The sequence below is a fragment of the Curcuma longa genome, chromosome 3 (assembly GCF_044706935.1).
Source record: "Curcuma longa cultivar G26 ecotype Majalengka, Jawa Barat chromosome 3, ITB_CL_G26_1.1, whole genome shotgun sequence".
NCBI lineage: Eukaryota > Viridiplantae > Streptophyta > Magnoliopsida > Zingiberales > Zingiberaceae > Curcuma > Curcuma longa.
In genome coordinates this window covers 19,729,973-19,754,225 of record NC_133863.1, presented here as the reverse complement: position 1 = coordinate 19,754,225, position 24,253 = coordinate 19,729,973, and the positions used below count along the sequence as shown (strand labels likewise).

Below are 24,253 nucleotides of genomic sequence, written 5' to 3'. Positions count from 1 at the left end.
ATTGCTATTCTTTGATTTATTGTTCGAGTTCATATTTCCTCCTCACTGTTTTCTTTCCTCTTCACTGCTTTCTTTCCTCTTCACTGCTATTCTTTGATTTATTGTTCGAGCTCTTTACTCCAAGCCGATTTGGTATTTGGGCATACCATATTTTAATTGAATCAACTCATACCATCATTTTAATTGAATTAAATTATTTGGGTTAGAAAATCGGTTAATTCGGTTTTTAACCGAATTAACCGATATTATATCAGTTCGGTTTATTCGGTTATCATTGAAAAATTCGGTCGGTTCGGTTTGATCGAAAAAATTCGGTTAATTCGGTTTTCGGTTTATTCGGTTCGGTTCGGTTCGATTTTAACTGAATACTCACCCCTAAATATTAATAGCTCCAATTAAAATTGGGGCCCTTCATATAGACTTTAATAGCCTATACCTTGAGCCGGGTCTGTTGGTAGCTCCATGAAGATTTGGTGGCCTTCTCATCGAGGAGCTCCTGGGAGAAGGCGTCGAAGGGCAGGGGATCAAGCTCGAGTCGGATGCCACAATGACCGCGTACGGTCGAGTTGGCCGAAGAGGCGCGCTCTGGCTCATCCAGTTAGACCCGACGCAGGCGGATAGTCTCTTGCGCGGGAACACTGTCCAAAACGCGCTCAATGATGGCCAATTAACATACAGCGAACTTTAGATATTCTAGGGTTCTTCGCCAGCCCCTTTGGTGGGAGCTAGAATCCTCTATGGCGTGCGCCGGCGGCGAGGGCTTCGCGGGGGCCATAAACTTCCTCCCTTCTGGTGAGTCCCCCGCCGTAGATCTCACGGGTCGCGTCCATCTTCTCCCCTGTTCCATCAAGCAGGATGGCCCCTGCCCCGTCTCCCACTACTTCAAGCCCAGAAAGACAGGTTCTTTCTGCATCTTTACTCCTCCCTCACCTTCGCTCTCATGATTGTGATCTCCTGATCTTTGCGTGAGGTGCGTCATGTAGATGCTATGGTGGATGATTTGTGCGTCGAAGAGGCATTCCTCCGAGGGAGAAAGTTGGAGGGCATCACCATTCCGCTTCCTCAAGGATATCGAGGTTGAATTTACAATTTGAGTCAAAATTGGATCTTTCAGATCAAGAATTGAAGTAAGAACAGATTTCCCCCTTCAAATCTAGGTTATGTTCTAGACAAGAAAAGATCGGGAAATGAAAAGTGCTTAGAAACTCCCGGAGGGGGGTTTGGCCGGTGGGTTTCCCGTGCTGAGTTCACGAGCTTGACATACTGGAATCATGACAACATCCCGTCGTTAGACGATCTGCTTCCACGTTGCTTCCACTGGTTTCCTGTTGCTAATGCAGTAAGTTCTTCTTCTTCTCGATTCATGCTGCCTGTCTTTGTTACATTTTTCTATATGGTCTTTGCCATGCCTTTCACTGATGTTGTAAATTTATTTTCATGTAAATTTATTTTAATTTATCTTTCAGCTATCAAATAGTGAGTAGACACAATAATTAAATTTTGTAGCATATGGTATTTGCCATCCTATTCTATGTGTCCATTCTCTCTTCAGCACATCACTGAACTTGGGATGATTATGTTATTTTAGTTCATTTTTTATTATAAAATGTCTATAAAGCTTTATATATAGACATTTTACAATGACTCTTTTCTGATTTGCGGAGTACAATACCAGTAGTCATCATGACTTAATCATTAGATATTACATTGAATGTTTATTATAGTCAATTTATTGCAATGGCCATTCTTTTATGCTATTATCAAGATCATAGCTGAAGATCAAGGAATATCTCATAACTATATTGTGTAGTAGTGACTGGTTAATTAGGTTAAGTCCACTAACTTTGATTAAACCTTGAGTCACGACCTTGGTTCATTGATGACGAAGGTGAGGTTGAACTACTCTGTTTTATTGCATCAGCTGTGTGGTGCTGATTTGATTGACTTCATTGTTCTAGCATGAAGGAATTGTAGCTTCAATTAACATCCCATTATATGGTCTAACCAAAGTTCCATGATAGTATCCACTATGGTGAGCTTGTGTCTATTCTCCATAGGCACACAAACTCAGTAAACTCTTCAATACCATGACTACCATTAACCTGGCTAATTCCTTCAGTGATGATTTGAATTGCCTAAGCATAGTGGTGATAAATATAATAACACATTTTTCATTCACGTGATGATGATTATAATTAACAACATGACAATTCAATGCACTCAAATAATTCTTCAATCACACTTCTTCAACAATTTAAACAATGCTCCAGTAAAGGACGTGTCACTCTCTGTTGATCTTTTGGATGTCTCCTACAAACTCTACGTGCCACCCTTAATCTCTAGAATATGCCAACCTCTTGGTGTATTAATTGGCGACAATGCAAAATGCTTCTTTGACTATTTATGTGAGGTCCGAAAAAAGCTATTATTCATGTCCTAACTTCAAGTCTTAGATCACTGCAAATAAGTTTTAATATACTGGGGCTCTATTCTCACAAGCTTATATTATCCTCCTCCTAGGATTTGGCAGTGACTGCCAACATATCTTGCTTATAGGCCTATATCATTCATCGACATGAATCGGACTCCCTTGGCTTCTACCAATGCAACCATTTGTAACTTTCCTTGTCCTAAACAAATTGTAATCTTATTGCCTATGCTAGTGATTGGTAAGAATCTCAAGGAAATACAACTATAAAATTTCATCATTATGGATACTTTGATGCCCATGTCCCCATTAGTTGAAATAATGTCAGTCAGGAGCTATCAATACTCCTCAGTGCAGGCTTGTCTTGCCATCAAGACTCAAACGAAGTGACAAATTCCTTGCTGAGCTCACTAAACAAAGGGAAAACTTAAATGGTATATTCAAGAATTGTTGCCCAAGCCAACCAATTTAGGGTCCTTTTTCTACTTTCTAACATGTAACACCAAAGAAGCTTACTTTGAAGCACATTATTGAAGGTGTAACATCCTTTACTTTGCTGAACCGGGGAAACCTCAATGGAAATAGTAGTTCCTGAACGTAACGGAATATCCTATTATCATTTTCACCAAATAATTATGCATCTCTATGTTGAAATGCTCATGGCAATCGTCAGATCAGCAGATGAATATGGAATGCTCATTGCCTGTGTCAATCATTAAACCAATATTTTTTTTTGCACTTCATTTGAGATATGATGTGATCAGTCTCTTATGTGCTGCAGGCATAAAGCTTGCTTGGCTTAGAGATGTCTGTTGGGGAACAAAAACAGCCGGTTCACAATATTTTTTGTGATCAACTTATACAATACATTGCAAACACTGATTGTTCTGAAACAATTTAGTGTGCTTGGATTTTCCCTTTTTGGAACAAGGCTTAATGTATTCTTCACCTCCTTAATATAGATCTAATTAACAAAATCATTGACAGTTTATAAATGTCTGATCCAACTATACTCTAATTTGATTGGTACAGTAGTATGGAAGGCATCTGTCCCGGTGCTTTTAAGTTTGAAGAATCCCATTTCTTTTCTCTTCTAAATTTTTTTTTTGGGTGAAATTGGCAAACACTGATATTTGTTCAGAGAAAATTGGAGGAAAATTTGCTACAGTTTGGTTTTGGCTATTGTACATTATCCAAGAAGGATTTTATATCCATTAGATGTAGAGCAGTGGATCATCTATCCATTAACCTTCAGTGTTCAGAAGTGTCTGGATCTTCTTTGTCCTATTCCTAATAATGGTTGTCTGGAAAATTCTGATTACCAAGTTGAATCTAAGAGCATTTTGGTTTGTAAAGCAAATATACTGCTTGAGTTCTTTTCTTTTCTATTCTCTGGGTCAACTTCATTTAAGGAATTTAGTCATGGCAGATTAAGGTTGTAGCTATTTTACATTGGCTACAAGACTCGGTCAACAATCAGTATGGTTTGTTTCAGGATATTTTATGTTTGGTTTTTTTGTAGTTGAATTTAGTACTTGGCTGTTGTACATACAAGCTTTGATGTTTCATTCGCGTGTGTGCATCAGTTTCTTAGTAATTGTGACGGACACAACTTTATCTATTTCTATTGAATCCACCTTTTCTTTCATTTTGATTATTCTCAACTCTGGTCTCAATTCAGGTATTTGATATTTGCACTCTTTCCATAATGGTTTTGTTTGATATGGGAGCATATATCGCAACCCATCCTTTTGTTGAAAATGCATTTATGACTACAGTTTGCTGTCAATGCAGCTGCACAAGTCAGTCACCGAAGAAGACCTGGCTTCTGCAACATCTGTTCAGACTACAACACAGAAATGATTGCATTTGCTATTGTTAAAACTTCTTGAGTAAATGCTCAATTGTATAACTAGTTTATTTTTCTAGTTTCATTACATTAAGTACTGGGAACCTTGCACCTTCAACTTGAAGATTTAGGTAATCACTATCTAATGAATTGTTTGGAGTGGGCTGTATTTTTAAAACTGGACCAGGCATGCCAATGCAACCTGTTAACTGGGAATCAGAAATCAGGCTTTCTGGTTTTATTTGAAATGTATAAAAGAACCAGGTTATCAAGAGGCAAGTTAACGGAAGGAGTGCATTTTATAGAACCTTTATTAACAATAGGAGATAAAGACCCAGCTGCTATGCGGACTTTATCTTGGCTGGAACAAGAACAATAGGTGACAACTTTTATGAGCACTAGATGCTCAAGAATCTAAAATCCACGAGTCATCACGAATCCAATGGATATTTTGGACAATATATCTAGTATTAAAGGATGAAGATGGTATACCTGAATGTCCGATATGAGAATAAGGAGTGGCTGTGGTGGAAGGATACTCAAGTCTTGCCATAAGGTGCTTGAGAGTTTGTAGCTCTTGAACAATCTACTGGAAGGATTGAGTTCTCTTGGAAGCTCAGTATCAAGAGTTTCAGACGTGTTCTTGAGGCCGTGGACAACTAAATCTTTTTCCACCTTGACCACATGTTGGATGACTATGAAGTATCTAGCATGTGTCCCTCCTTATTATCTTGGTTTTCCTATAGTAATCACACTTTTTGTTATCTTGTTATCCTCCCATTCTAGAGTCACTTTTAGCTGCATTAAGGTTATAGTTACGGTGAAGGTGTCAACAGGCGCCTCTAATCGGTAAGTAGAGATAATTGACAACATAACATAATGTCTACTCTTTTCCTGTTGCATATAGCTATATGCTTGTTGTAAAGAGGGGCATTTGATATTTAGCCTGGCTAGGAAATCATACACGTTCTTTTTCGATTAATTTATGAAACTGCTGCATCAACCGTACGTGCAGGATGCTTGAAAATACTGATAGTAATCAAATTCTTGCCAAAATCCACTAAGTTTAGAAAAATACTACAATTATCATCAGTCTTATTAAGTTCATGAACCCTTTTCCTCACCTCATATAATTGGGCATCATTACCTAATTAATTGGGAGTAAATTTGAGGATCTACATCCTAAATCTTCTAAGATATATTTAGAAGAAGGTAACCTCGTGTAAACTGTGGTTTTATTGAGTTGATCAACCAAGATATCATGAGAGAATTCTTTGACTCTTGCTCTGGGACATAGTTGAGTTAGTTACGACGGAGCAGAGTGGACAAGGGTCGAATCTCGGTGAAGTCAAGGTAATGTTTTTTTCCGTCGTGGTCAATTGTAGTTTTTCAATTTATTTTCTCGCATATGATCGTGGAGCCGACTGTGTAGGGCTGTTGAGGTGATAGATTTTACTTTTTGTTGAAGAGAATTCTTTTGACTCTTATTTGTTGAGTTCAAGATTAGTAATACCTGATTTTCAATTCCTCCCTTTAGTCACGCCACTGTACGCTTTAATCAAGACTTATCTGCTCCAATCACCCCTCCAACGGCCGTGATCAAGATGCGAGAGACGAGGGTGAGTGTTAGTTGTTCTTCAACGGTTGTGATCAGAAAGACATCTAGGGTTTGGAGTAACGACTAGAGTATGGAGAGACATCAGGGTTTGCTCTAATACCATGTAGAAATTGGCATAGAGGATTTTGTCAATGAAAATAGAGCATTTTCTTCCTATTCCAATTAACCCTTATTTATAATAACCTTGAAATATGAATAATTATAGAAATATCTCTACTAGATAACTAACTAAGAAATAATAGCTAAAACTTGTGCACCCCTGCCAACAACTTTCTTTCATTGCCTAACAGATCGAGCAACTAGATTCTATCATGAGATGCATTTCTTAAATTCGAGAGGAGACCACCATTTAGAGAGGAATGTTTGTAGACTTTGCAAGAGTGTCTCGATGGGATTCTAACGTCGTCCTACATAACTATCAACAAGTCCTGATTCCTAGTCCTAATCAATGGGCAGTGTATCAATGAAAAGTTTTCATCACTGGTGATATTAATTACCTTCTCTTGAGAAGTTTTTTCAGTTGGCTAAGCTTTAGTTTGTAAGTTCCAACGAGTGTTTCGGAATAGGACCACTATTGAGATTTTCTTGCTGAAAGTTAGTGTTGGTGCAAATGACATCGATGGTAATTAGGAATGACTATAAGTTTTGATGCGTGAAAAAAGTTTTAGATTTTCTGTTAGTTTTGATGTGTATTTGAGTCTTATTGAACTTGGTAGAATACATTTGGAGATGGCGTCGCCATATGATCAAGGTGGTTGAACATTCGATTTCTTGAGGTCCATGGAGACATGGAGATAGGTGAAGGATGACGTGGAGCATCCAAGGGATGGTAGGACAAAGAGGATTTGAGAGGAGCCAAGTAACTTTAAAGGTAAGGATAGCACTAAGAGGAGCCTTGGGATCAAATGCATCCAAAGGACGTGGAGTTTGAAAGAAGATGATTTCAAGGTTAAGATAAGACTCTATGGGAGTTGGGCGTTTGAGAGAATGTATCTGAACAAGGATAGAATTTTAATATAAGCGGACTTAAATTTAGAATGGTCGAAGTTAGTGTATTAGTTGACTAGTACAAAATATCAATCGATTGAAGGTTGAGTTGTGTACAGTTGATTAAAAGTTGAGTTATGTACTCAACGATCTGTCGATTGGTAAACTTCAAATGAGGAGTTTGGAGTTAGGTTGGTTTGTAGTAATTCGAGTCAATTTATATTGATTATTTGTTGACTGATATAATCTATTAGGGCTCATCAATCAATGAATAGAATATTTTTATTCATAGTTGAGTCAGTTGATGAGTTGATTATGAATCATGATCCGGTAGGTATATTTGATGATTATATAGATGTCAGATAAAAGGGAGCATGTGAGAAAAATGGGGTGAATATAATTATTGGATAAATTTTGAAGATTATTTCATGAACTCAAATAAAACTTTGACCTCTTGCTCCAGTTTCGACAGACTTCCTAAAGTATGTGCCGACCTCCTGTTTAAGTCTCGACAGACTTCCTAAAACATGTGCTGACCTCCTGTTTAAGTCTCGGCAGACTTCCTAAAGCATGTGCCAATCTCTTGCTTAAGTCTCGGTATGTTTTCTAAAGCATGTGTCGACCTCTTGTTTAAGTCTTGGTATGCTTCCTAAAACATGTGCTGACTTCCTGCTTAAGTCTCGGTATGCTTCCTAAAGCATGTGCTGACCTTCTGCTTCAGTCTCGGTATGCCTCCTGCATCACATGCCGACCTCATGATTTAGTTTCGATATGCCTATTGTATCGTATGCTGACCTCTTGACTCGGTCTCGACATGCTTCTTGCATCACATGTCGATCTCATGACTTAATCTTGGCATGCCTCTCGCATTGTATGCCGACCTCATCATTTGGTCTCGACATGCCTCCTGCATTGTATGCCAATCTTATGACTCAGTCTCGGCATATTTTTTGCATTACATGCCGATCTCATGACTTGGTCTCGGCATGCCTCCTGCATTACATGCTGACTTTATGACTTGGTCTCGGAATGCTTCCTGCATCACATGTTGATCTTATGACTTGGTCTCGGCATGCCTCCTGCGTTACATGTCAACCTCATGACTTGGTTCTGATACGCTCCCTACATAGTATGACGACTTCATGACTTGATCTCGACACGCTTCCTACATCACATGCCAACCTTATGGCTCGGTCTTGGCATGCTTCCTACATTCATAGTCAACCTTCGGCACGTGATACTTATCTAGAGATAGGACTGTTCCGTCCAAATCGGAAAACACAGAGCTAATTCTCCAAAAGAAATAGGAATGTCTTCTTATATATATGAAAACAGACATAATCTTTCTAAGGGAACAAGTATGTTAGAATATTTCTAAAAATAATTGTTAATATCTTGGAGATTATCTGCAATAAAAAGGTAATACATGCCCATAGGTACAGGTACGCACACATAAACCTTACTTTTTTCAAACCATTAAACTTTTTCCTCGCGTCAAATCCTAACTTGAGTGTCGGAGTGGCTTGTCGGGATCCACCCCCAGTGACATTCTAATTCTCTTTTGAATACTTGGCAGGTCTCTTCTTCTCCTTTTGCAATCCTATTTCAGGAGCGTGCACGTCGGCAATCTTTGAACCAATGTTGGAACCATCCACGGTATATTGGCCGGAACAAATTGGCGCCATTTGTGGAAAAACTGAGTTGTGACGCTACGATGGTTAACACTGGAGGCATAATTGGCGAGCATGATTCTGTTGAAAAAACGTTGCGACGATAAGATGATGGCCATGCTTGAAAAGATCAATGAATTAGTTTCGCAGACAATGATAAAGGTACTACAACAACATTCATTATTGCCTTCTTCAAGAATTCCGGCATCCTCTCCCGAAGACCTCTCTCCCCATTGAAGACGACCAATGTCGAGAGAGGATAATGTACGCCTACTAAACTCTCTTCACAAGGAAACCACTTTTTTAGAAGAAGATTCGTACGACTCCAGAACCGACCTATGCCGACCCAACTACAAGAACAATACTATTATGGAGGAAGAAGTAAGCCGACTTCGCACCCCCTTTTCTAAGAAATTTCTAGAGCAGGAATTGCCTCGACACTTTCGCCAACCCCAGGTAGGAGAATACACAGGATCTTCAGATCCTGAGAATCATTTGTGCCGCTTCGAGAATGCTGCCTTACTTCACCAATACCCAGATGGAGTTAAGTGTCGAGTTTTCTTAACCACTTTATCAGGCTCTGCTCAAAGATGGTTCAGTCGTCTATCTCTTTCCATACATTCTTTTGTTGATTTCAAGACTGCTTTTCTACATCAATTTGCTAGCAGTAAAAGATATCAGAAGACACACTTGAATTTGTTCACCATGAAGCAAAAATCTCGGGAAACTCTTAGGGAGTATATTTAGAGATTTGACAAGGTCGTTTGGGACGTTCCTTCCACGCCTACGGAGGTATTGACCAGTGCCTTTTCTCAAGGATTGATGGATGGAGAATTTTTTCGATCACCAGTGAAGAAATCTCCTACCAATTTGTTAAGTTATTAGAAAGAGCCAAGAAGTACTTATATCTAGAAGAAATTCAACTTGCTCGACATGGAGATAACTTGGCTAGCTGCAAATCAGAGAGAAAGACTTCTCTGTCCCTACATCGGAAGGGGATATCACGCAAACTTTATGTACCCTCTCGGAAAGAAAAATACACTGTGCATATGGTCTCTTCTTTTCCTACTCCAGAAGAAGCACCTCGTCAAAGCTCTCTGAAGGAGCAAGTTCATTTTTGTACATACCATCAATATTTTAGTCATCACACTAATGAATGCAAACAGTTAGCATGAGAGGTGGAGAGAGTAATAAAGGAGAAGCAACAGGAAAAAGAGTCTCATTCCTCGTATCAGGGCATGCTGCCTACAAATATCCTAAGCAGGAAGTACAGAAAAATCATTCAGAAGGAAATCAAGCGAGTCCTGTCCAGGGCCGAGATGCCAGATCCTTAAGAAGACGTTCTCCTGAGTCACCTCAAGGTCATCGGACAAGACGAAAGAGAAAACTGACATATACTAATCAAACTCAGCCCGAGAATCCTCCTCATCGCGGCATCATTAATATGATCTCGGGAGAATCCATAAATGGAGATTCTAATCGTCCTAGGAAAGCTCATGAGAGAAGACTGAAAAATTATGGTATCAACACCAGAAGGGGTAAAGCCAAGGAACCTACCATCAGCTTCGGACCACAAGATCTTGAAGGGGTCGCTACTCTCCATGATGATGCTTTAGTCATTCGAGCTATAATAGCCAACTATGAGGTAGCTTGGGTCTTCGTTGATACAGGTAGTTCTGTTAACATACTATACAAATAGGCCTTCAGTCAGATGCAGATAGAGAAATCCAAGTTGAAATCCATGTCTATTGCTTTATTTGGATTTATGGGACATGAGGTACAACCATTGGGACATGTTAGCCTACCTCTTTCCTTGGGGCAAGAGCCTTTAATTAAAACTTGAAGTATTATTTTTACTGTAGTAGATGCTCTGTCCTCGTACAATGTTATCCTCGGAAGACCTGCCTTCAGTGATTTCCAAGCAGTAGTCTCTATTTTCTATTAGAAGATAAAGTTCCCAGTAGATGATTAAGTCGGCTCGGTTCGAGGAGATCAAGCTATTTCTCGAAAATGTTATACGACTATGGTTTGCACTGATGTCAAGAAGTTAAAAAGGACTCCGTGCGAAGAGGTACATTCCTTACAAGAATTGAAGGTCCTGTGACTCAACTATCACAAACACAAGAAAAGAAAAAAGTACAGATCATACCCGAGCTCCCTGACAGAGTCTCTCAGATAGCTGTTGAACTGACACCTGAGTTGAAAGCCGAGCTGGTAGCTTGTCTCATTCAGAATAAGGATGTATTCGCCTGGGTGCCTCAAGAAGTTATAGGAATAACTCCCGACATTATAGAATATCGTTTTAATGTTCTCCCTAACGCCTGACTTGTCATGTAAAAGAAAAGGTATTTCAGACTTGAACAAGATAAAGTGATACAAGAGGAAGTCACCAAGCTTCTAGAGGTTGGACATATCAGAGAAGTTCAATTTTTCACATGACTGACTAATGTTGTATTGGTTCCAAAAATAAGGGGCAAATGACGTGTCTGCATCGACTTCCTAGATCTCAACAAGGTTTGCCCCAAGGATTGCTATCCTCTGTCACGTATATATCAATTGGTAGATTCTACTTCAAGATATAAATATATATGTATGTTGGATGCTTATCAGGAATATCACCAAATTCCTTTAGCTCAGGAGGATTAGGAAAAGATCAGTTTTATTACCTCGGGAGGAACTTTTTGTTATACAATCATGCATTTTGGACTAAAGAATGCAGGAGCAACATATCAGAGACTCATGGATAAGGTTTTCAAACATTAGATAAGTCGCAATGTGGAAGTCTACGTTGATGATCTTTTAGTCAAGTCAGTCCGAGCTGAAAGCCTGATCAGTGACATCAATAAAACGTGCGATACTCTTCGAAGGTATAACCTCAAATTGAATCCCAATAAATGTTTATTTAGTATCAAAAGTGGTAGATTTTTGGGATATATAGTAACTAAAAGAGGTATAGAAGTTAATCTTGAAAAGGTACAAGCCTTGCAAAATATGGCTTCATCTTGGAATACTAAAGAAGTACAGAAGCTGGTGGGTCGAATCACTGCATTATCAAAGTTTATATCATAATTAGCCACAAAAAGCCTGTCCTTCTTCAAATTATTATATAAAACTGTCAAGTTCTCTTGGGACGAGAAGTGTGAACAAGCCTTCAATGACTTGAAGATCTATTTAGCCACCTACCAGTTCTAGCAAAGCCTATCCCTGGAGAAGCTCTATGATTGTATTTATCCTCCTCTAAGGTGCTATGAGTTCAGTTTTGGTCAAACAAGAAGAAAGCATTTAGAGACCCATCTACTTCTTTAGTCATCTTCTAAAGGATGTCGAGACAAGATACACCACTTTAGAGAAGTTGACTATGACTTTGATTTTAACAGTACGTAGACTTTGACCATATTTTTTTTCTCATCCAGTAACGGTATTGACTAACATCACCCTAGGTTGAATATTAATTAATCCTGAAGCTTTAGGGCGATTGATCAAATGGACTATCGAGCTGGGAGAATATGATATACAATATCAGCCGAGGACTATTATCAAGGCACAGACTTTAGTCGATTTTTTAATCGAAACCTCGGATGCTAGTGAACCTGAGACATGAAAAATATTTGTAGATGGGCTATCCACCACGAAGGGAAGCAGTGTGGGAATTTTATTATGTTCCCCTAAAGGAGATGTGTTGTCGATAGCTATAAAGCTTCACTTTAAAGCTTCTAACAATGAGGTCGAATATGAGGCGTAGATTGTCGGATTATAGGCGGCTCGGTATGTAAGAGCAACCCGAGAATTATCTGTACAGACTCTTAATTTGCTACTCAACAGATAGAAGGAACTTTCGAGACCCGTAATGATAAGCTACGGAGGTATACCGAGGCCTTCAACAGAGTCAAAACCTCCTTCCAAGAAGTCATTATTCAGAGGATACCTCGAGCTGACAATTAGAAGACAGATGAGCTAGCTCGCCTGACCAGTAGTTTGACTAGTTGGGAACAAGAGGAGCCGGTAATATATGACCAACTGATAGCTCACATCGATCAAGCTACTAAAATAAATGAAATTGTTGATTGGAGAATTCCCATCATCGACTTTCTTAAAAAGGGGAGCTTGCCAACCGAGTCCGAACAAGCCCGCATTATCAGAAAGCGTGCAGCTCGGTTCACTTTGGTTGGAGATATTATGTATAAGAGAGCTTTCTCTCGATCCTTACTTAAATGTCTAGGACTTAATGAAGCTGAATACGTCATGCATGAAATTCATCAAGGTATTTGTGAAAATCATATAGGAGGTAGAACTTTGTCATAGAAAGTATTATTAGTTGGGTATTTTTAGCCTCCTTTGCAAAGGGATACAACTAGGATGACCAACATCTATCTCAACTGTCAGAGACATCAGAATCTTCCTCATTAGCTGACAGAGCTGTTGAAAATTGCCACTATCTCTTGTCCCTTTGATCAGTGGGGCATGAACATCGTAGGTCCTTTTCCAATAGGACCTACTTAGAAGAAGTTTCTGCTGGTAGTTGTGGATTAATTTTTCAAAATGGCTGGAAGCTGAACCACTAGCCAAGATCACTGAAGATGCTGTTTTAAAGTTTCTGTAAAAAAAATCATTTGTCGGTATGGAATTCCTTGCAAGATAGTATCTAATAATGGACGACAGTTTCAAGGACACAAGATACAGGATTGGTACAAAGAACTGGGGATCATCCAAGCCTTCACTTCCGTGGCCTATCCATAAAGCAATGGACAAGCAGAAGTAGTTAATAGGGAGCTTGTCAAAGGCCTCAAAATAAAGTTAGATCAAGTACAAGAAAATTGGGTGGACGAGCTGTCTGGTATTTTATGGGCTTACAGAACTACTCCAAGAGACAGTACCTAGATGACTCCTTTTCACCTGATTTATGGAGGAGAAGCAGTGATACCTGAGAGGTCGGAGAGGAATCAAGCTGAGTCCTTGCTTATGGAAGCGACAACAGTAATAAAAGAGGTACAGAATTGGATCTAATTACTAAAACCAGCGAACTTGCGACTATTAGGTTGGCAGCATACTGACGAAAGATGTGCCAAATTTACAACAAGAAGGTTATACTTCGCTCCTTTTAGGTCGGAGACTTAGTCGGGAAGACAATCAAACTAGTAGGTGATGTCAGAAAATTAGAACTTCACTGGGAAGGACCTTATAAAGTTATTCAGTGCCTCAACAGTGGTCTTATTACCTAGAAGACGCCAAGGGAAAAGAACTCAGCAGACCTTAGAATGCCACACATGTTTGCCCTTATTGTATTTAAACTTGTATAAATTTTCTTATCATTTTTTGTAAGAACATCATGTGGTTATTTAATATAAGTTTTTCTCTTCTAAACCGAGCCCCAAGCTCGATTACTTTACCTTACAATAGGACGGAACGTCGAGCCCCGAGTTCGATGACTTTGCCTTATGACAGGACGAAACGTCGAGCCCCGAGCTCGATGACTTTGCCTTACGACAGGCCGATGTAGGGATGTATACTATAAGCCTGAGCTTTTGTAATAACATCTGTGATTTTATTCATTCTAATGAGAATCATATGTAGTTAAAATATCTGTGTTTTACAGTTATCCATTTAATTTATACTGTAGATAATATGGTGTGTGGTGCCATACAGAAGATCATATTTTCGGTTCCTTATAAGTTATAAAGGTGCTCACAATCGTGATGGATAGGGACAAACCATTGAAACGGTTGTAGTGTAATTTGGTATTAATTTATCTTAACTATAAAATTACACTAGTACACTTTGTGTGTATTGAGTAGGACCGATTGAGGTCGTTCAATTTATATTGACTATATAAACGGACTAGACCTTAGTTATCATGGAAGTGCATACTCTTAATCCGGATATAATAACAAACATATATACTTGCATATATTTCTTTGATTCATCAAAGGGTGAGATTTATCTCGTTAGATCAAAAGGCCCGATGAGTTAGGAAATAATGTTATGTATATGGTGTGTTGTTGATTATAGAAGGAAACTGTGTCCTATTAAATTGGTTGACGATGTCCCCTTGAGGAGCTCATAAAGATTATCATGTAAACCCTGCAGGTGGACTTAGTTCCGCATGATAATAAGGTTGAGTGGTACTACTTTTGGACTCAGAAGTTAATTAATTGAATTGTCAGTAATTCGATTAATTAACGGACATTCGATATCTTAAACACAAGGAGACTAATGCACTCATGGTAAGAAGGAGCCCATATTGTAATATGAGATTGGTGCGGTAATTCGATAATAACTCTTTAGTGGTATGAGTTATTATTGTTGATGGACTAAGGTTGTGTGTTCGGGGTGAACACGGGAAGCCTTAGCTCATCGGAAGGCCAAAACCAATTCCTCCTCGTGGTCCCTGTTGTAGCCTCTAAATAAAGCCATAATATCCACCCACTTGGTTTAATTAGAATTTGGTTCAACTAGAACATGGTTCGGTTTTATTCTCTTGATAGGGCCCACTACAACTTAAGAATAAAAGACTTGGTTCGGTTTTATTCTTAAGGGCCGGCTACAAGAATAAGAACTTGGTTCGGTTTTTTCTTCCGCAAACAAGGAAAAGAAATTTGATTAAAAACTGACAAAATCTTATCAAGATATTTTAATTTTAAATCTATCCAGATAAGTTTGTCAGATTTTTTTAAAACAAATATTCTTAAAGATTTGATTAGATCAAAATCTATTTAAGGAATTTGTTGGAAAATTTTAAAAAGTTTTCTGAGAAGGCTTGACTATAAAAGAGGGGGTTTACAAGAGATTATGAATCTTAGCCTCTCCTTCCCCTCTTTTTAGTGCTAGGGCCGGCTCCTCCTTTGCTTCTCCTAGTTGTTAGGGCTGGCCACCATCCCTATCCTCTCCTTGGATTAGGGCCGGCCACAACTTCTTCTCCTCCTTGAGCTAGGGCCGGCACCACCTTTGGATCTCCTTCCTAGGGCCGACGGCCAAGAAGAAAGGAAGAAGAAGAGAAGAAAGAAAAGGAAGAGAGAAAGAGGAAGAGGAAGAGTCAAGTGGATTTGTTCTTGGAAGATCGTCGCCCACACGACATCCAAGAAGGCTTGAGGAATACAACAGAAGATCAAGAGGTCTTCGGGTACAAACTTCATCCACACAATTCTAAGGTGAAAGGTACAACTAAAGTTTCTTTCTGCTGCAATTCTTTTAGTTGTATTTCCCTTTGTATGGAACCTGAAAACAAACACAAGAAGCTAGCGATTCGTGGGGCCGCTTGGAAAGTTTCGTCCTTGTGCAAAATTTTTGTACAAGGGAAATCAACGAAACGGTTTCCGAGCAACTCCCTTCAGTCGGAACTCTGAGCCCCGAGCTCGATGACTTTGCCTTACGATAGGACGGAACGCCGAGCCCCGAGCTTGATGATTTTGCCTTACGATAGGTCGGAACTCCGAGCCCCGAGCTCGATGATTTTGCCTTACGATAGGCTGGAACTCCGAGCTCTGAGCTTAATGACGTTGGTCGTTTCTTGTTCGTTCGTTCTATTAGAAAACTAAGCAGCGGATTATTAGAAAAACAACACAGGGACATACGAATTTTACTTGGTTCCTAATCCTCAGGGTTAGTACATCTAAGGTCTATGTATGGGAGGCGCCAGTCCACTAGTGGTCTCTTTTTCGAGCGTTCGTTCGGAGGTGGAGAAACCCGTCTTAAGACAATAATTAAAAACCAAACTCTTGGACGCCGATCTGGAAGTTTTGAGCATCGCATATTCCTCCTGGATCTTCCCTAGTTACAAGAATCTGGTCTCGTTCACGTTTCGAATCACAACTAGAATGAAAGGATGACTTGTAGAAGATATACCATGTTGTTCACGTTTGCCTCCTTTTATACTTTTTCGGTCGACTGGAATCGCTCATCCGGTCGACTGGATAAGGATCTGATCTGATCCGATTTTCTCGATCCTATCCGAGATGGGTTTTTCGTTCGGGTCGATTGGAATCCTTATTCGAGTCGATTGAATCGTCTGGTCGCCTGGAATCCACATTCAAGTCGACTGGAACTAATTGACTCTAGTTTGATCTGAATTGATCCAGGACTTGGTTTAGCTGCCTTTGTTTGCTTCACCTCTGTTTTCTCCATCTTGCTTCTAGCTCCTGGTTCCTGCAAGACAAGCATACAAACAAACAAAACAACTTAAATCTTATCCTATGGGTGTAACTTTGGATTTTTACCAAAATTCTGGGTTAGTCTGATGCCTACTGTTTTACTTTGGGAATGTGCCTTTATCCACTCCACTCAGGAGAAGTTTTGCTAACAAGTCAGACTTGTTGGACTTTCCGCTTAGTCATGGTTCTCGGCCTCTAGGAATTTGTTGCTGTGACTCGGTCCTTCAGACCGTCTATACTTCATCAACTTTCTGGTCCTCCTGATCGTACCTGATTGGACTTTGACCATGCTTCCCGGTCCTTCGACACTACATGGACTTGTACCTGGTGCATTCGACTTGCTAAGATTTCTGCCTGATCTTCCAAACCAGGACTTGCCTTTGCCTAGCCTACAACTGGACTTTTTCTTGCCTAGCCTATAACTAGGACTTTCCCTTGCCTAGCCTACAACTAAGATTTCCCTTGTCCAATCTTTTAGATCAGGACTATCACTACCTAGTCTAACCAACTAAGTCTTTTCGTTAGTCATCTGGTCTGACTAAATTTCACTCACTCACATTCAAACATCAAGTCCTGTTTGGATCAACTCTTGGTCAAACTAACCAAACCTAGGTGTATTGTCAAACATCGAAACTCTAGACATGATCTAGTGATTCTTGCACCAACAATTTTATCTTACGACATGTCGGAACTCCGAGCCCCGAGCTTGGTGATATTGCTTTACGACAGACCGGAACTCTGAGCCTCGAGCTCGATAACTTTGTCTTATGACAGGTCAGAACTCTGAGCCTCGAGCTCGATGACTTTGCCTTACGACAGGCAAGAACTTCAAACTCCGAGCTCGATGATTTTGCCTTACGACAGACCGGAACTCCGAACTCCGAGTTCGATGACTTTGCCTTACGATAGACTGTCTTACGATAGGCTGAAACTCCGAGCCCCGAGCTCGATGATATTGCCTTACGACAGGTCGAAACTTCGAGCCCTGAGCTTGATGACATTGCCTTACGACAGGTCGGAATTCCGAGCCTCGAGTTCGATGACTTTGCTTACGACATGTTAGAATTTTGAGCTCCGAGCTCGATGACTTTGCCTTATGACAGGCCGGAACACCGAGCTACCGAGCTCGTGGATTTATCTTACGATCGGTTGGAACATCGAGCCCCGAGCTCGGAGAACTTATGATAGACCAAGACACCTGGCTACTGAGCTCACAGATTGACTTTCAATAGGTTGGAATGCTAAGACACCAAATCCACAAATTCGCTTTGCGGTAGGGGGAAGCGCCCCTCGTACCAGGTACCTAATATATGGATTTATAGCTTGCGTATGGCATATCAGCACTTCTTTCCTTAAATTCTTTTATGTTTATACAAATCTTTCGTTGAAACTTTAGAACAACATTGTTTGGCAAATGTATACAAGGCAAATATAATAAACTTACATGTGGCATTCCAGCACAATCAACGTACATAAGCGAGTCTGTCTTTGAGACAAAAGGAAGTGTTAGTTTGGAATAGAAACCACTACAATTCTTAGCTCAATATAAGGATACCCAGAGTAAAGCATTACATAATTAGGGAATTCAAGCCTATACATTGAATAGCAATCATTACAAGGTTGAGGTCATGGAAAACCAAGTTTAGCAAGATAAGACTTAAAATAATAAGGGTTACAATTTCTAAGTTATCAGAGAACAGAGCCCAGTGGTGTCTTAAAACCAAAACAATATTATACAATTGGAGGGAGTTCAAATTAGCCGAACCCAACAAAGTCTAATGATACTTAACAATATTACATAATTGAAAAAAGTTTATCATCCTTGTCTCTCTGACTCTGGAAGACTGTTCTAGACCTTTTTGAGATCCAAGAAACTTAGGTCTGATTCCTTTGATATCAGCCTTGACTAGATAAACTACCGACCTGCTCCCTCAAAATCATATTTTAATATCTTGTTGGTCTTAACTCCCAATAGATCGTAGAATTCTAGGGAGTTTAGGAAAGAAGTCTTCTTCTCTTGCCATCGGTTCTCTTCACTTTTCTTGAGATCTACCATCTCTTTTTTAAGGAATTCCAGCTCAGATAGCCCTTTTTTCTTTACCAGAAGATAGTTGCTCTCTTTGCTTCTTCTCTTCTAATAGCTGGGACTCTAGTTCCTGCCTTTTAGCTACTGCCTCGTGCAGACCCCAGCGCAGCTCCCCTTGCTGAGCATGGTTGGCCACTAAGTCAGTTTCCATCTTAGTCTTCTCTTCCTTGAGAGACTTAGCTTCTTCTTTAGCTTTGATGGCCTCCTCCTGCGAAAGCTTCAGAGCAGCTTAAGAATTCTGCAGCTCTTACTCTAGTTGATATAGTCGGGTAGTTCGGAGCATTGCGTCTTTTTTCAGCCTTAGTACTTCCTCTGTAGTCTTCTTCGCCTCAGTAAGGGCCTCCTTAGTAGCTATGCGAGCTTTCTCTGCATCAGCTTTGGCTCGAGCCACTTCCACATCTAGAGTCGGGTTTTTCAATTGATTTTTCAGCTCAGCTATATGAGCTTCTAGCTGTTTGCAGGTAGAGAGCATCACTAGGACCTGGCGACTCAATTCCTGATACTGTTTCTAGACCTAATCATGATATCTTATAGCAGTTAGCGTCATACAAAGTAGCATTAGGAAGTTGTAAGTTAAGTATGTATTTACCTTAGCCAACGAACCATTCAAGTGCTCACATAGAAGGTCCGTATCCATGCGAGGTAAAACCTCTGTCTCATATCGGTAGAAATCTTCTATACAATAGCGGGCTTGTTCTTCCTTTTCCTCAGCAGGGGTATGTCGTGTCTCTTCAGAGGTACTTTGAGGAGCTCGGGGAGGTCGGATAAAAGTCGATGCTGTCTCTTTGTCTGGCGCAGAAGAGGGAAGAGGGGCTGAAACTATCTCTAAAGCAGTAGCTGGGGATTTACCCTTGTCATGTCTACTCTTAGTCCTAGTTTCAGGAGGCAAAGGCCTCAAAGGGCGGACTACAAGAGGAGCTTCCCCAGGAAGGCCATCCTGGACCTCTGGAATATCAATGGGAACCTCTTTTTGACCTGGCCCAACCCTGTCTTTAGCAGGCTTGCCACTTAAGTCCGTGCTCCTTTTCTTCGACCTCGTCTCCCTGCTGATCTTGGGCACGCTGGTCTCTGGCAGTATCTCGGGGATGACAGTTTTGGGAGCCGACACCTCTGCTACTAAGTTAGACTCCTCCCCTTCTCATGGCTTGGTCTTGGCATGCTTCCTACATCCAGAGTCAACATTTGGCACGTGATACTTATCTAGAGATATGACCATTCCGTCCAAATTGGAAAACATAGAGCCAATTCTCCTAAAAAAATAGGAACGTCTTCTCATATATATGAAAACGGACGGAATCTTTCTAAGGGAACAAGTATGTCAGAATATTTATAAAATCGGTTGCTAATATCTCGGAGATCAACTGCTATAAAAAGGTAACCAATGCCCATGGGTACAGGTACGGACATATAAACTCTAATTTTCCCAAGTCATTAAACTCTTTCCTCGTGTCGAATCTTAACTTGAGCGTTGGAGTGCTTTGTCGGGATCCACCTCTGATGCTATTTTAACTCTCTTTTTGAGTACTTTGTAGGTCTCTTCTTCTCCTTTCGTAATCTCATCTCAGGAGCATGCACGTCGATAATCTTTGAACCAGTGTTGGAATCATCCACAGTGTATTGGCCGGAGCAAATAAGTTGATTGTCTACAATGCTAGCAAGACGAGAGCCATTTATAAAGTGATTGAGGTTGGGTTTACTAATGATAATAGTGGAATAGTCGGCTGATGGAGATTTTCAATCGATTGTTAGACATCAAACAACAACTATCAACATTTGAATCAGAAGCTATAAAAAGAGATTAAAAACTAACGCTCCCAACATATATACTTACAAGCAATTCAATTTCTAAGTAAGTTCATTGAAATTTTCTTTAATTCTTCCTTCTACAATGAAGGAGAAAAGTTTAATGGCTGTCTTAGAGGTGATCCACGTAAATGATCAATAGACTATGTAGTAGAAGTTGAGATTACTGAATCATATTAAATTTTGGTGTTTGATTTGCTTGCTATTTCTTTCATTCTTCGTTGTATTTTTATTTAAACTACTTGAACTACCATTCATATGAGCGATGTGAAATTTCATAATTAGGGATGTTTGCTATTCACCCTCCCTCTAACTAATCTATCAGATCCCTAACAGTTAGTTCATAACGTTAACAAAAGATTCATCGCACAAAATAATGTTCACGTTGAATTGCAGCTTTGTATTCATGGATAAATGTTGATTCTTTTCCCTTCTTTTATTCATTTCATATTATCAAATTAACCATTTTAACCACGAATTTTAAGATATAAAGGACACACAATGGCTTGCAAACACTAAAGGAACACAATTACCACGTATACTAACACAATCAATGCATGAAAATGGTTCACTGGCTGGCTGGCTAGTTGTTGTTGTCAGTCCATTGTTGAGCTTGGAGCCAGTTGACGAGGTGTTTGTCCACCTGAAAAGCCTTGGCGAGCACATCATCGGAGATAGGTGGTGTCGATCCGAACACAGCTTTGGCGATAGTAATGACCCCAGGATTTTGACTGCTGAGACCGACGAGCGCAATTGCAATGCACTTGCCTGTGTTGAGTTGGAAGTGGATGAGGCCTTGAGGGAATACAAAGACGTCACCCTTCTTCAAATTCTTGGTGAAGAGGCGGTTAGTTTGGCCGATGTTGGACGTCACAAAGCCCACGTAGAGCTCTCCTTCAAGAACGACGAAGATCTCAGTGGCGCGAGGGTGGGTATGAGGAGGGTTGAGCCCATTAGGTGCATAGTCAATGCGAGCCAAGGAGATGCCAAGGGTGTTCAGCCCAGGGATATTATTCAGGTTGACGGCGGTGACGTTGGAGCTGACATCATTGACGGTGTTGCCGGGCTTGTCGAGGCCAGAAGTGTAGAAGTCGTCGACTGTGACATCGTTCATGTTCTTGCATATGGCGCCGTTGACTAACACTGCAAGAAAATCTGATGGGTAAACTTGTGCATGTGTGCTGGAAATGAAAGCGCTTGTTTGTTGGCCAGGAGGAGAAAAGCTATGCACCTTTGGGACTGTTATCGGCAACACAGAAGTCCTGGAGGGGACTAGGATCTGAAGCCAATACAGCATGAGTAGAAGCCAAGGCAAGGAGTGCGACGACGAGCAGTTTAAAAGCCATGTCTCTGATTTGTATCACTGAGCTAGCTCGCTTGTCTGGTGGCGAATGCAATGCATTAGTAGGTTTATATGAAGGAGAAGAGAGAAGCAGACTTGAAACATTCTTGCTCTGATCTGATATCATTAGGTAGCGTGAGAGAAGAGATTAACTGGAGAAACGGGCAATGCATGCTCAGTCTTCACCTGCTCCTTGATCATCAGGGTAACTACTTGCTCTTATCTTATTACTTGTTCAAGAATTAAAAATTTCCAATTAATATGACCCAATTTAATTACTTGTCCAATTAAATGTCTTCGCCTGAGACTTTGACCAGCATATGGTGCTACCAAATACAAGATAGAGAACCACTATAATTGACTCCGTCCTCCACATGCTCCGATCCAACTTTTTAGAGATGTTTGACCTTGGGAAAGGATTGTTCTCAACTTGGTGAAGACTTAATTATTAGGATGATTACAATTAAGGCTCTAGTTGATTGGAGAACCTTCTTAGTCAAGTGGTGAGCTAAGTCGGCTAGGGAGTTGACTTAGGTTTGATGGCTCATGAATAGAATATGTTTTTTTAGTCGCTCATGAATAGAATGTTTCCTTTTGAGCCTAATTGATTGAATGAGTTTAGCCAATTGGCGTTGTTGATGCGTTGTGTTTGTATGGAATTATTTATGTACTTTTTCCCTTTATTAAATATGTCACTCACACCCATCAAAATTGTTTATTTATTTATTTACCAAACCTCTTATTATCGTTTTAATTGGTATAGGAAGGTCCGAGTCGTCTCTCTCGGACTCAATGATAGGATGTTTATTCTAGACACATTTGGTGCGGGGTCTTTTTATTTGTTGATTTTATTCATTTCTATTTACAATCAACAATCTTATTTGCATTAGCATACAATATACCAAATTATTCATTATCATACAACAACACATAAATTAAAAGAATGCAACAACTTATTTATTTAATACACCATCAATATAGAATATGAAATCCAATAATTCGATATACATAATCAAACAACATAAATTCTACATCATGGATTATACAACAGTATACTTACAACATACATGGGACCACCTACAACATAAATCCTCATACAACAACTAACATACACATACAACAATCTATACAAAACATACAACCTATTCAATATACAACATTATACAATCTATATACACAATATTAAGTATCATACAACAATACATATTATTCAACTTACATAATGATACAACATGATTTGTTCATGAACATTATTCCCATTCACATAGATTCCAACACAAATATTACAATATCAAGTAACCGGTTACATCATGCTTCATCACTACAAGATTTCAACAATAACAACCACCTCATCAACACAAGCAACAACACACGATTACTCTAATTCCATATCAACCAAACAACATGTTCAGTTAATCCCATTCAAGTTCATATGGATAACTAATTAATGAATATTTCATTACCCATCAAGTTCACAACTTAAAAGCTAAGAATCAATTTAAAACATGGACTAAACATGGATTGAATATAACAAAACATCAATATATCAGCATACATATTAACATAGATGTATTCCATCACAACCTAACAAAATGAAATCATGCATTCCATTTATTCACCAACTGTACAGTCATTTAATAATTACAGATCCATCAGCAATGCAATTCACACCATGAGCGGCACAACAAGAAAGGAATTAAATGAAATAAGGGGGTTTTGATTAATCCAAATTAAATGTACAATGACTAAAAAAATAGCAAACAGAACTAGGTTAAACTAGGGTTGGAATTCTCCCTTTCGGTTTTTTTCGTTTCAGAACAGGGGAGAAGATGAGGAATGCGGTGAAGGTGGATAGCAGGGGATGGAAGAATGACTCCAATCAGCTCCCAAGCAGAGGTATGACAACCACTAGTTGAAGAACACTAACAGGAATGGAAGAGCACCGCCGGAGATGGAAGAACCGCCGGCGAGCTCAAATCGGGGAAAATCATAAGTTTCGGCAGCTGCTCGTGCTATCTTCCTGATGCAAACCACAGACAGGTTAGAAAACCAAAACAACACCTTACCTTGCATTCTCGATGGAGGAGGCGTTCGGAATCCGGTCGGCGTCCCGTGCCGGACTACGGTGGGTGCGTACAGAAACAAACTCCGCCGGGCACTCCGCTCACGGCGGAATACATTGCTGTGTGGGAAGACGTCGACCGCCTATCGCCGGGCACTCCGCTCACGACGACAGATTGACCGTCGGGGATGAGAAGCCGCTCGCCGGGCACTCCGCTCACGGCAAGGACTCCTGCGGTGGCGTCGGTGATCATCGGTCTTCGTG

The 24,253-nt window shown here is 40.0% G+C and overlaps 2 protein-coding genes across 3 annotated transcripts; one reads left to right on the top strand and one right to left on the bottom strand.

Moving 5' to 3' along the window:
• The first annotated feature begins 689 nt into the window (after positions 1-689).
• LOC141824553 (uncharacterized) lies at positions 690-4,455 on the top strand. 2 transcript variants are annotated; one of them, XM_074711861.1, is made up of 4 exons: positions 690-900; positions 984-1,076; positions 1,158-1,339; positions 4,223-4,455. In XM_074711861.1, the coding sequence occupies exons 1-4, from the start codon at positions 738-740 to the stop codon at positions 4,289-4,291; spliced, it is 507 nt and encodes a 168-aa protein (XP_074567962.1). In that variant the 5' UTR covers positions 690-737; the 3' UTR covers positions 4,292-4,455. The 2 variants fall into 2 exon arrangements, with proteins under 2 accessions (XP_074567962.1, XP_074567961.1); XM_074711860.1 differs by having other exon boundaries at positions 4,207-4,455.
• A 16,713-nt stretch (positions 4,456-21,168) lies between these two features.
• LOC141823104 (germin-like protein 8-2) lies at positions 21,169-21,934 on the bottom strand. Its single transcript, XM_074710376.1, has 2 exons — positions 21,826-21,934; positions 21,169-21,740 (listed from the first exon to the last, which is right to left on the bottom strand). Exons 1-2 carry the CDS (start codon positions 21,929-21,931, stop codon positions 21,169-21,171), a joined length of 678 nt encoding a protein of 225 aa, XP_074566477.1. The 5' UTR covers positions 21,932-21,934.
• Positions 21,935-24,253: the final 2,319 nt, after the last annotated feature.